The 13,740-nt window shown below is 37.8% G+C and overlaps 1 protein-coding gene across 1 annotated transcript; it reads right to left on the bottom strand.

Moving 5' to 3' along the window:
* Positions 1-231: 231 nt before the first annotated feature.
* On the bottom strand, positions 232-3,667 carry LOC139709243 (30 kDa spicule matrix protein-like). The gene is made up of 2 exons (XM_071621198.1): positions 3,448-3,667; positions 232-970 (listed from the first exon to the last, which is right to left on the bottom strand). The coding sequence occupies exons 1-2, from the start codon at positions 3,564-3,566 to the stop codon at positions 232-234; spliced, it is 858 nt and encodes a 285-aa protein (XP_071477299.1). The 5' UTR covers positions 3,567-3,667.
* Between the last annotated feature and the right edge of the window lie 10,073 nt (positions 3,668-13,740).

Genomic DNA, 13,740 nt, shown 5'->3' with positions numbered 1-13,740 from the left:
TCCTGTAGAATCTTTGCGACTCGATCTCAAGAGGATGGTCTGTGCACAGTGTGCATAGGCTAATGAAGAGAGTTAATGGAATCATGTCAGCGACAGTCTTTGATCAGAATGTAAAATATTCTTTTCCACTGCAGCAGAGATGACGAATACAAAACATGAGAAAAAATCATCTTAAAATCTCTGATTGTTCCTGATATAAGCACTGACATAAAACCAGTTAGGCGCCAAAGCTTATGGGAGCACTGGGTAACCGTAGCCGTAGTTTCGTCTCCTGTTGTCCATGTAGTTGCCACGCTTTTTGTAGGCCTGGGGGGCTCCAACATTACGGTTGCGACCTCGTTTTGAGTTATCAATCTTCCTCTCGTGTAGTGCACCGAAGCCAAGGTAATCCGATAGGCGAATTGGCCGTGGCTCTTGCTGGAAGAGAACCTGTGGCGCCATGGTCTGGGGACCACTGGTGCCGGTGATAGGTGGCATGGCGGTGCTGTTGAAGTCAGTGGTGTTCGTTGTTGGTGCTTCGGTGGCCTCCAGGAGGGAGTATTCGCAGATGAACGGCAGAGGCTCGTCGGCCATTTCCGAGATCCAGAAGGGGCTGACTTCGAGACCGTAACCAAACAACCTGGTGACCTGGGGTGTGAAGACCTCACTCACGAACATCATGGCTGCACCACCTTGCCTGATCAGCGGTTCTCCGTAGTACGGCTCCCAAGCGGTGTACAGTACTGGGTCACCGTTCACCCACTCGTACTGCATGGTGGTTGCGTTGAAGAAGAGACCGATCCATATCTCAAGAGGGTCTATACTTGGGATCCAATTAAAGACGAATTCATGCTCCGGCTGGTCGTTGATGACGAGAAGATGCGCGTCTGGGTGGAGGGACTGACAGTGACGATTAGCCAAGTGGAAGCTCATTCCTTCAAGACGAGTGCGGAAGCGAGTTGCGGGATCGTAGTACTCGCCTTGGGTTAGTCTATTAATGGGATCGAGAAGACAAGAATACAAACGAGTAAACAGTAAGATGAATTAAGCTACCAGCTCATCATTTCTAAAGCTTTTTTTTTATACACATACAATCATACATGTCAAGGCCCATATTCGTATAAATCAAATGTTTGGAATGTCGGCGTGTTATATCTTGTATAAAATTGTGACACTACCTAACTTTACCGTTTAGATCACAACAGATCTTGACATATCTAATGTAACTTGACATACAATTATCTGCATGTCTCATTGTGCTTTCCAAGTTGATTCTTCCATGTTGGACATTAGATAAATATGCCACACTAGTCGACAAACATTTGATTGCATTGTATTAGACTTATTAAGGATACTTGATTTTTCGAGGCATTACAGAGCTCATAATAATCACTATATGACAAAACGAGGAGTATGCATAAAAATTATATATAGATCGTGAATAGTAACGCAACGTCGGTCAGCCAAATCGCAGATTGTTAAATAGTTCATCAATTTGCACAAAGATTATTCCACATTCATGATATAAGAATGACTCGATATTGCGGACCTATATCAAAAGAAAGTGAAATTACTGCGCACAGAAATTCAATATCCATTTTGGCTGAAATAAATGTTTTGTCTTTTTGAATGACAAAACGAAACTCTCGCAGTGTACGTCCCTGCAATCCAATTACATGCTGACTTATCATGTTGTGTCTTTTCGTCTGTACATAGGTGTAACCAAATTATTGAATACTTCAAAAATGCATCATATATTTACCATATGAAAATAGTTGTCCGGAAACAATTGCAAAAAAAAAAGGCGTGATGTGATGCTGATGTTAGTAAAGTAAATAGCGACGGAGATAATGAAGATAAAAACATCTATAAGTGTCTATTTTGTTCAGCTCATGTTTACACGTTACGGGAAGATGATCAGCACTGAAAAATGAGGATAAAGATGATCTGGACCTTTTTTTTTTTTTTTTTTAGTAGGGGCTTAAGATGGTGCAGAAAAAAATTAAGAAAATACATATGTCTGCTCATGAAGTATTTCGTGATTTTGTTATGTACGGAACGAAAGGAATCACTAGAGGTCAACATTCATTTGGATCGCAGGGACTATCAAAAATAAAATTGCAGGAGTGCCACATACTTCAAGTACGTAGTTTCTTAGGATATAGTCTGTGTTTCAAAGGAGAACATTTTGTCAAAAACGATTACGTGCACATATCCATAAAGTAGCGCCGTTTCCAAGACATACGTTTCAAGCGCTAATACGGAGCACACAATCAAAGTTTGGCCACACATGGGAAAGAGAATGCAGAGTTACCGCGTTGCTGAAATTCGGGGGAGGAAAATTGATAGAACTCAGGACATACTTTCTCTTACATACAGCAAATATAACTAATGATAACTGCACAGCAACATACTCGAAATGTTAACATTTGCGTCTTTCGTTTAATTGGAACGGAGAACGAAATCTTAAACGTCTTCTTTATTTCTTTCAGGAGGAGTTCTACAAAAGGGGAAAAGAATCTGATCCATCTCTACCATCTTATTTTTTTAAAAATTCTAACAATCATATCAACACACTATGTAGACAATGAGTAAATACAATTAACTTTTTTTAAACAAATAGAGCAAGTAAGGGTGATGGCCAGTAGATCCACAATTACATATTATATGTCTTTTTGCTTTTGATTATGAAAAGGGACTAAACAAGATAGAAATCGTTATAGATCTGCCCGAAGCGGATTTATCTCGTAGAATCCCGATTATCATATTACTTTATATTATTCTTTTTTTCAACGACACAAATCAAAAACAGAAACAGCTAAATAGTAAAATTCTATATGAGGTTGGACAGCACTGCATGGTATTTGGGTTTTCTTTGTGACGAGGTCTCGACGTTAATGCATATAGGGACTCCAAACATGATTATGTCCTAATTATGTCTAATTTGAGTCAGTGCACAAGCCCTCCCGTGTGTCTGGTCGGCGGACCACAAATGATAGAACAACGTGTTTTCAGTGCCGTTTTCTGAACGATCTGCACTTCACTAAATTCGGGCGTAAGTGTAATCTTCAGAAATTGATTGAACTGAAATACGCAGAAGCATGCAAAATGTACTTTTTTTTTTTATTCAGGAGTGCCCAAATTGCCTTAAGAGTGGGTAACTAAAGTTAGAAGATAAATTCTGAACCATCAACAAGCGTTCACTCTTACATTTTCTTTCTCTCTTCCGCTGGATGGCTGTTTTCCGCCGCTTTTCGCTTTTTCGCGAATTGCATGAAGAAAGAAAGAAAGGTTCTCATTTACCTCTGTCAAAGCAGTTACGCCTACTTGTATTATTGATCAGATTTGTATTTAACATACAGCACAAAATATTTATGAAGAATCCCGACAGGAACAAATTCTTTCTTCTAAAACTCAGTAGACGAGACCTCAAGTTCACATGCTCATTTATGGTGAAATAATACTTACCTGTAGCAGCTGCCATTGAAATATGTGAAGTAATCTTGGCACGACGTTTCCCCTGCGTGCATATGGGCACTGGCAAGACAGCAGAGGGCTAGGAGCCCGGCAAGAAGAAGGCACTTCATCGTTCCACAAGTCAGCGAAACTTTTACAGCTTTAAGCTATCCAAGTTACTTAAGATCCAACGCAGAAGGCAAACAAAATTATCTCTGTTCTAGTGCTACTCACGGATGCAGACTGTCTGCAGAGAAAGTCAGAACGAGCCTTTTTATACGCCGCAACTCGGGAAACCCCCACTTTCCTCTAGGCTTTCAAACCAGGCGCTATGTCCTCACCAGACAACTGTTTATGGCTGAAAGTTAAGTCTTCTGAAGTGCAATTGAAGCGAAACGTCTCAGACAGGGTGTACGGGATCTTACGCGCGTCAGCAAGGCTCACGTCTTGGTGACTCATTGTGGTCCTTCCTTTCTTGGTTACTCTCCAACTTAAGCATGCTCGTTTCAAACACGTGACCATTAACTCGGTTTGATGACTTCCGATGACCATAATCGAATAATAGGCCGTCTAACAAAAGTCAAATTGTGCATCACAGATGACACAGAAAAATGAGAGGCAATTATCAACCTATAAATTCCTTATCCCACTTTATCCAAGTTCATCAAAAACATAGTCAATCAAAAGTCTTAGGAAAAAGGTACAATCTGTATATCAAAACTCAATACGGTGTTTTCCAGAAGTGTTTAAAAACATTAAAAAATAAACAAATAAACAAATGATGATTCCCGTACGATTTTCATTTTATCTTACTCTACCTAATTAAAAAAAAAACTTTATGATTCAATGGTTTCGTCAAATCGTTTAATTACTTTTTTCCTTTCTTTTCACTTTATTTGATATTTAACAACGCTCTTGCATATAAGGTATGATTATAATATAACATTGTAGATATCAATGAAACCAATAACTTAGGTACAGGAATTAATTAGGGTATTTATACAAAAAGAAATTGACCTAATGATAAAAAACTAGCAAACACCCTTTTTCTATAGATTCTTTCTTCCTTTCATGATTTGGGGGTTGCTTAGGATACAAAGCCACAGGATAGGTTATGATTGAGAAGGATGAGCATAAAGTCAACACGGTGTACCACGAATCGGAACTTCATCACAACACTTATTTTATGTGTAATCCTGGGCCCCGTTTCATACAACTTGTTATCAGTGACAAGTTGTCATAGTCGTGACAAGTTACTGAAATCCTTGCATCTGACTGGCTGAGAGCAAATTTGTCATAAATGTGTGGCAGTTGTCACTGATAACAGGTTTATGAAACGGGGCCCTGGGTGTAGAGTACTCTACAATCCGATGAAAAAAACCAACCACATAAACTCATGTGTGGAAATGCTAAACAAGTTGATATTGATCGAAATGATATGACATCATAGATATCTTATTTGTAAACGTGGCGTAACACGTAGGAGGTGAAGCTATATGCTAATCAGCCACCAGTGAGCAATCTTCCGGCACAAAGGATCGGTCTTTCCTGAAAAACAGGCGGCACTTGAAAGGGACTGAAGGAGTCATTGTTTAGGGCCTGTTGATTTAAACAGCCAAACGATAAGACAAGGGCCGTGGTGGTAGGTTAGCAATTGTTTGCAATAATAATTGAACACTTCCTCATTAAATGCATGCCCTTCCTATAACGATCCCCGTTTAAGCGTTGACTTTGTATTAAATCTGACTTCAAGAGGCAGCGTCATCCAGTGCTTAGATGTAAAATATGTTTAATGCCTTGATGTTATTTATTTTGGTGAAGATTTATTTGTGAATACACGGCAGCAATGATTTAGAAAAATACAGGGTAATCATCATTTTGTTATTCTATAATACTGATTCCATGCCCAATGATTCATTCAGTTGACGTGATTATCTCTGTCTTGGCACTAGATTTGTCAATTTTTCTACGATCTTGGGAACTTTTCTAAATTTTATATTTTACAAGAATGATTTCGATATCATTATTTTCACTGCTGAGTGGTAAGTCTGTGCGACTCTCTGTCTTAGACAAATGAAGTGCAATGTTTTTTTTTCTGAACACTGCTAAATACAAGTTATGTTGTCTTACGCAATATTCCACCAGGCTTTGGATTTTCTTTTTCAAATATTCTTTGGAATTAATTCAGTCACGATCAACTGAAATGCTCCATCGAAGGCTGAATCGGTAAAGGAGAGGCTATTTTTCGAGAAATCAAACTAAAATTGGGACATACTGACATAATCACTCGCAAATCATTTTGGAATCTCTTCTATATGCTGCATCACGGATACTCAATAAGCCATATATCTTACACATTCCTTGATAATTGCCTGATTTGTCATTTTTGTTCCCAACATGTTTCTTTTGCACATTGTGTGCATTTGCGAAAATGCTTCTACTGGCCATCCAATAATTGAAGATGATTTTTTCATTTCATCAGATGTTCTTTTTTTCATTAATTCACTTTCAACTGCCTGCTTCAAACGTTTTCAAAGCTTGGAAACGAAACTGTACCCACCAAAATGTGAGGTAGCCCAGCTTGAAGTTTTTATTGCAGCTTTCAGAATTGACAAATTTCTCTATCTTCAAGTTAGTAAAGTGTTAAGCAGAAAACATGATAAAAATCATGGGCATATATACTCAGGCAGGAATCGAATCTACGACCTCCAGATCATCGGACAGGACCTTGTTCTTATCCACTAAAGCAGAGAGCTTCCGCTCGAGAGCCAGTGCTGGTTCTAATCCTTGTAACATGCAGTGGGTACTCCGTAATCATTCAACTTCATGAAATTCATGGGCTGAGTTGTTCTTATTGCAACAGTTTCACAAACTGCGTCACATCGACGTAAATAAGCACAGAAAAAGCAACGGAATGATACGCCATACATCATGCCTCCCTACTGGACAAAACTCTTTTTTTTTTCATGACATTAAGGTGACAGCTGTGGTGCTCGATTTTCTTTCTTTCTTGCACAATCACAACTCAAATTCCAATCACATCCGTTTTGACTATATATCAAATACAAAGGAACCACTAAAAAACCTCATTACACTCTATATGCGACTGTCACATGGGCGATCTTTTTTTGTTGTTGTTATTTACTCTGCTACTTTGACACGTAGACATTCAAATTGAAACAATCAAGTAGATTTAAATCAACACTTTTAATAATCGAGTTTTGGTTGCTGGTACAAGGTTGGAGTTTTTATATGAAAATATCAATCAAATACAATATAAGATATAAATAAACATGAAACTTTTGGCTTTGCTGCTCTGGGTTCCGGGTTCGTGTCCCCCCCCCCCCCCAATCAGTAGTTGGTATAGCGCCGGCGTCGTGTCCGGTAGACCGCAAGTCGTCAGCAGGTGTGGCTCAGCAGGTGTGGCTCAGCAGGTGCGGCTCAGTAGGTGTGGCTCAGATAGCGACGCTCGTTCCTCGTTCCGGTAGTCGCCCCAGCATGACAGTTTTGCTCGCCAACGTTGATTCAAGCCTTGTGGATTTTAAGTGCAACCCGTACTGATGTGTTTTATGTGCTAACCAAAATGTTCCTCTCCTTAATTATTCCCTAACGTCAGTACATATGCACAACCTACCAAAATCAATTAACATATGGCTCAGACAGAAGTATGCCTCAAAAATTCTCCTCACAAAGCAAACTATTTCTGCTTACGAAATTAAGACTTCTCTAGCACCTAATCATATTCCTGAATATCATTAACCTATTACCTCACAGCCAGATGAGCTCACCTGAACCAAGGCCATGTCACACCTTTCCGGGCAAGCCTTGCGTGCAACTTATGAAGAACAATCTTTACTACTCGGAGGTCCCCGCAGATGACCCGCACATGACAGTACCTAGCACGTATCTCACTCGTAGTCGCCCGGAGGTGCGCACGCAAATCTTTGTCCCCCCAGCCATGTTTAGGCCCTGTCACACCTTTCCGGGCTTGTTGTTTGTGGGGATTTTCCAGCATACCAGACAATTTCTGAGGGCGGACAAGGATTTGGGCGAGTCAGAGCATGTGTCTTACTTGCTGGATGCGTTCTACTTACATTCTACTGTGTACAAGTCGCGTGGGTGCTGACAACTCAGTGAAGGAATTCTTGTGAAGGAATGGCAGAAGTCCCACAGAATGTCATTATTTTGGATGCATACGGGGACTGCGAAGTACCTGCGTGGGAGTTGCCTGCGAGGTGCTGCCGCTGAGGGCCTCCTACTGGCGTTCTGCGTGGACCTCTCCGGGCATCCCCGCGACTCACTCGGAAAAAAAGTTTTGGTCATGCTCAAAGTTTGGCTGCGGTTAAATGGGACTTGCGTGCGCACCTCCGAGCAACTACAGGCAAGATACTCGCTATGTACTGTCAGGTACGGACCAACTGCGGAGAGCTCAGGGTAGCGAAACTTCCCCAGATACGGTATGACAATTCCTTGAGCATGCTCAAAACTTGTTCCGAGTGAGTCGTGGGGGTTCGCTCTCAGAGGTACCCGCAGAACACCAGTAGGTGACCCTTACCAGCAGCACCTCTCAGGCAACTCCAACGCAGGTACTTCTCAGTACCTGTAAGTCGCTCGTTACAGAAAACGGATCGGTTTCAAAGCTCTCACGCAGCTCACACGGAATACACGCAAGTAGAAGATAAGTAGCACGCGTCTTGTAGGTAAGAAAAAAGTACGAAACTCGCAAACATTTTCGTCCGCCCGGGGAAATTCTCCTGCGTGCTGGAAAATCCCTCCTCGCAACAAGCCCGAGTAGCTTGCCCGGAAAGGTGTGACACGGCCTTACACAATGATGTCGTATGGCATAACTGAATCCAAACAACTTATTTTCTTTTTGTATAATTGTTTGGAATACCCTAACCAACAGAGGTGTCATTGACCTAACGAACTTTTGTACAAAATCAATGGTTATATAAACACTCGAGACAAATATATTCCTTTCCTGACAATTACTGTATACAATAGGCCTATATCTCACTATATACTCGGATTTTAACTCCAATGCACAAACACACGAGAGAAACACACTCTTCCAAGAATGCCACTTGCACATTTTTGTTTCAGTCCCAGATTCAGATTTTAAAGGGAATGGCTAGTAACTGATCAGTGGGAATCAGTGGGAATGCTGGGGGATGATTGTTCCAATCCTTGTGGGATTTATTTTAAGAGTACATTATATATCTATTCTTGTGTGAAAATAATTTGCTTCAGCATGGTCTCATATTCAAGTAATGTGCAGTTTAATCGCCCAGTCACTGTACAGGCGTGCTAACCTGGAAACATTAAACTGCACATTACTTGAATATGAGACCATTCTGAAGCAAAAATTTTCACACAACAATAGATGCATACTGTACTCTTAAAAGAATCCCCCCAAACTGAAACAATCATCCCCCAGCATTCCCACTAAATCTCACTGATCAGTTACTAGCCATCCCCTTTAAGACAGTTTTATCCCCCCCCCCCCCCAAACAAGAAAAGAGAAGTCAAATAAACTCAAGTCAGTGAGATATTAATGGTGATTTGATTTAGGCCTACATTGACTATAATAACATATCATTTCATTGTGATTTTATGTAGTGTTTTCCAGTGTTTAGTATACTCGTAATGATCTTAAAATGGAGATTGGGATATGCATTGGACATGATGAAAGTAAGAGTTCATGATGGTGGTAGGGAAAGCATGAGGACATAAATATATCCAATATAATATGCTCAAAACCGTTCATTATCTACCCCTCCCACTCCTAAAAAAATTAAACAACAACAACAACATCAACAACGACAACAACAACAATAACAACTACTACAACTTCAACAAGTTGTGGATCGATTTACTATATGAATGGTGAATGTGTGAAATATCGAAATCAAGTCAATTGAATTCAATTCAGCGCAATTCAATTCATTTATTTTCATTCTCATTTTTCTTCCAAGCATAATACATAAATAAATTCATGAGTATATTACATATGTTATGAGAAAGTATGAAAAAAGCGATAGTCAACAAATAGAGATGTGCATCCATATTGGAGAATACTAAGTAATGTTTAGAGGGGAAAGAAAGCTAAGAGGTCCAATAAAAAGCAATTTTTGTAAAATGTGAACCACTCAAGAACTTTTTTTCAAAAATACTTCCTGTAATTGCAATTAGAAAATACCAAAATAATAGAGAACAAATGGAACAAACAGCAGAGACACAACAACATGACATGACTAAACTGAGGGGGATACGAATGAAAGGAATGGGACAAAAATAACATTAAAGGAAGAAAGGAAAGAAAGAAAGAAAGAAAGAGAGAGAATGTCTTTACGCTGAACAAGAGAAACGGAGGAGGGGATTTAGGAGGTACTTCGGACCGCTGATGACTGCACGCAGCTGTGCAGGAATTATGCAAATAAGATGCCGCATTTCATTGCGTAGTAATGCCGTTTTCCAATGTTTTAATGATGAATTTAACGACTGATGATGAAGCTTTATGTTTGCTGTAACCCATATAGGTAATGAAAATAAATATCTCAGCGAGAATTTAAAAAAAAATACGCTTAAAAATATATAACGACGGATGATTTCTTATTTCAGAACTTAATGAATTCCAAAATTTAGGGTCGGTGTATACAAACGTTTTCTGAGCTAATAAGGTTCTCAGGAGGGGTATAAATGGAACTCATTAGAACGTCTATTGGGATGATCATGAAAAGATTGAGTTCGTGGAAACATTGAATTAAAGATACTGGGAAGAGCATTTGTGTTGTAGTTAAATATGAACTGACCCAGTTAAAAAAATAACAAATCTTTAATTTCTAAAATCTCATATTTCGTAAATAGTGAATCTGCATGGGAACATGGCGGAACCGCACAAAGCGATGTACTTTCTTGCAATGACACTGATTTATTCAATAAAGTTTGATAGGTGCTACCCCACGCTAAAATTCCGTAATTGATACATCAAAGAAAAATACAACATTAAAAAGAAGACGGAATGTGAAACTTAAGTCCTTTAATAGTACCAATATCATCTGATTTTTTTTTTTTTACTTATGTTAATTATTTGAAAGTGGCCACGAAAGTTTATCATCCACTGTAATACCGAGAAATCTTATATGGGATACACGTTCTAATCGAGTGGCATCAAAATAAGATCCGTGCTTAATGTTTCTATGGAATTGCTAAAAAGCATGTAGGCCTACTTAGTTTTCTGAAGATTGAGTGATAATTTATTAGCTCGTATCCACTGAGTCACGTTTTTCAATTCAGAGTTGACGATGTCTACGAGGGTAACTGGGTTTTGATGGAAAAAGAAAACATTTGAATCATCAGCAAAACGTATACTAGTAAATGAGAGTATGTCAGATGATCTGCAAAAGACACTAATATAATTATTAAAAGTAAAGGTCTTGATAAACTACCTTGAGGGGCACTACGAATAAATTTGAGACTTGAGTTAATCTTGTTCAGAGATACATATTGTTTTCAGTTTTGCAGGTAACTCCTGAACCATCCCAAGGCCGTCTCCGTATGCCATAATGAGACAATTTATGAAGTAAAATTTCATGATTGATTGTATCGAAGGCCTTGGCGAAGTCTGGGAAGATACCAACAAGATGTGAATGATTATCTATAGCATGCGCGGCGTTATCAATAAACTTCAAAAGAGCGTGAATGGTGCTGTGTTTCCGACGAAACCCAAACTGAAAATTTGCGAAAACATGAAAATTAAGAAAATTAATTGTTCTTGTCAATATTAATGTTTCTAATTTTAGATAAGGATGAAAGTAAAGAAATGGGTCTATAATTACTTATATCAAGATCATCTCCTTTTTGAATAAAGGGACACCCTTGGCAATTTTCATTTGATCAGGAAAATTACCATATTATATAGACTTATTGAAAATAGAGGTATGTACGAGTTGATCCGCAATTGAAGATATAATGCCCTTTGAAATAGAATTACTTAAATCATCATAACCTGGACTGCATTCATCATTCATTGCAGTGACGATATCCATTATTTCATATTTCGTAGTTGAAACAAACAAAAAAAGAACCAGAATTCGATTGACATAAAGATATTGAAAAATGTGTATCACACTGTGGTACTTTTTTTTTGTCAGATTCTCTCCAATTATTGCAAATTAAGAATTAAAAATATTGGCCATGTGACTGGAATCTTAAAAAATTTCATGATCAAATCGAATTTTTGTAACACTTGATTTTTTGTTGATATACGCATGGCCTGCTTCAATACCTTCCATGTATTCTTTATGTCATGTTTGTATTTTTCTAACTAAATCGCATAATATTTCCTCTTTTCAAATCGTATTACATTAGTTAAAACATTTGTATACGATGTACGTTTTTCTATTCTTCATTCTAGTCATTTTATTCGTTTTTTTTTACTTATTTTCAAGTTATAATTTAACCTGTTTTTACTATCAAGATAAGAAGGGATTTTGAAATCCATGAAAGCTTGGGGGATGTTTTATGATTAACTGACTTGTTTTTTTCATTTGGGAATATATCCTTCTAAATATCTATTAATTACCTCTAACAAAATTATCAAATGATACATTTACATCATCGTTGTCACAAATACCAGTTCAATCAGCCCTTTCTAAGCTGGCACCAAGGCTAGCTAAATGTCCTGGTGTGACTCTTCGTCCGGTTAAAGGAACATGAAACTTATTAACCGTATGCTTAAGATTAAAACAAGTCATAATTGGGAAATGATCAGTCATATGAGATGACATTATTGAAGATTCTAAAAATCTAAATGAATTACCCAAGATATTATCAAGGACGGTGGCGGAATGATTTATAACACGTGTGGCTTTCATGATTATTGGCAAAAATGAGGGTGACAAATGTTTCATAAACTCTTGTGACATGTTATCACTTTTATCAAATCAATATCAAAATCACCCATTATAAAAATATCCGTATTTTAAAATAAGAACTTTTTCATAAATTCATAATATAATTAAAAAAATCATTTGAACTAGAACTAGGGGGGGGGTCTATGAACAATACCAATTATAATGTTCTTACTTTGTGGAACGGATATTTCCAAAAACAGAGACTCTATGAGATCATTCCTTGAATTCAATTCATCGCAAACTTTGAAGTCGAATTCATAAGACAAATAAAACGCTACCCAACCATGCGTCCTGTTCAATCTATTTAATCACAAACAATTAAATTATAACCATCTAAAGTCTCGCACGGTGGTTTACCTTTACAGCCATTCTCCACAGTACAATTATCTCACATGGAGTATATTCATATATATATATATATATATATATATATATATGTATATATGTATATTTATATACAATAAGCACATACGTGTATACATACATAATACATATATGTATATATAATTATATATGATATGTATATATAGAGTAATACACTATACATACTTTTTCACGTTCTAAAGATCGTTTTCCCCTATTTGCATTCTTTCAGCAACATATTTGATACGTCAAAGCATATGAGCATAACGATTTAACCGCGTATCTTCAAAGAGGTGAGACAGAGTACCAACCATTCTGACATCTGCATTCACCACAGCATTTTGGCCTCATACGCACCCCACACGCCATTACACTTGGATAAAACCTTCGTGATTTCTCACATTCCAACGCATTTAGTTGTCTCTCTCAGAAGCTTTGCAACCAACTGCTTCCAATTTGAAAACGCCCCATTTAATCAGAATGGTCGAGTGTATTGCATTTTATTATATTGTATTGCCGCGTATGACTTGTATTGTATTGTATTGCCGAGTATGATTTCTATTGTACTGTACTATATTGTATTGTATTGTATTGTATTGTATTGTATTGCATTGCATTTTATCGTATTGTATTGCATTGTGCTGTATTGGAAGTATGTATGTATGCACGTACGTTTGTTACCGTTACTCTTTCTTACTCCTTATGCTGGCGCTGTTTTACTTTAATATGGAGTCTGGATGCCATAAAGTCTCAGTAATTCAATCCACTAAGTCATCAATTGAGATTTTTTTCAAATGTCATGTCTTAGTGTTTGGGCTATGTCTAATTCTTAAACTGCTGTATTGTTTTAATTGAAGGTGAAGGTCAAAAGACGATATTTTTATTACAAATGCCTCAAAACAAGGCAATTTCATGAGTGAAAAAAAATCATTTCGGCAAAACATTTTATCTTTATAGTCCTCTACATTTCCCTCAAATTCTTCATATGTATTTGCTTAATTTTTCGCATCACTAAACACATGTATTG

Source organism: Diadema antillarum, unplaced genomic scaffold (genome assembly GCF_040938485.1).
Source record: "Diadema antillarum isolate AM-2024a unplaced genomic scaffold, OU_Dant_1.0 scf00000037, whole genome shotgun sequence".
Classification (NCBI taxonomy): domain Eukaryota; kingdom Metazoa; phylum Echinodermata; class Echinoidea; order Diadematoida; family Diadematidae; genus Diadema; species Diadema antillarum.
The sequence above is the reverse complement of the archived record's forward strand: the minus strand, read 5'-3'. Positions and strand labels throughout refer to the sequence as shown.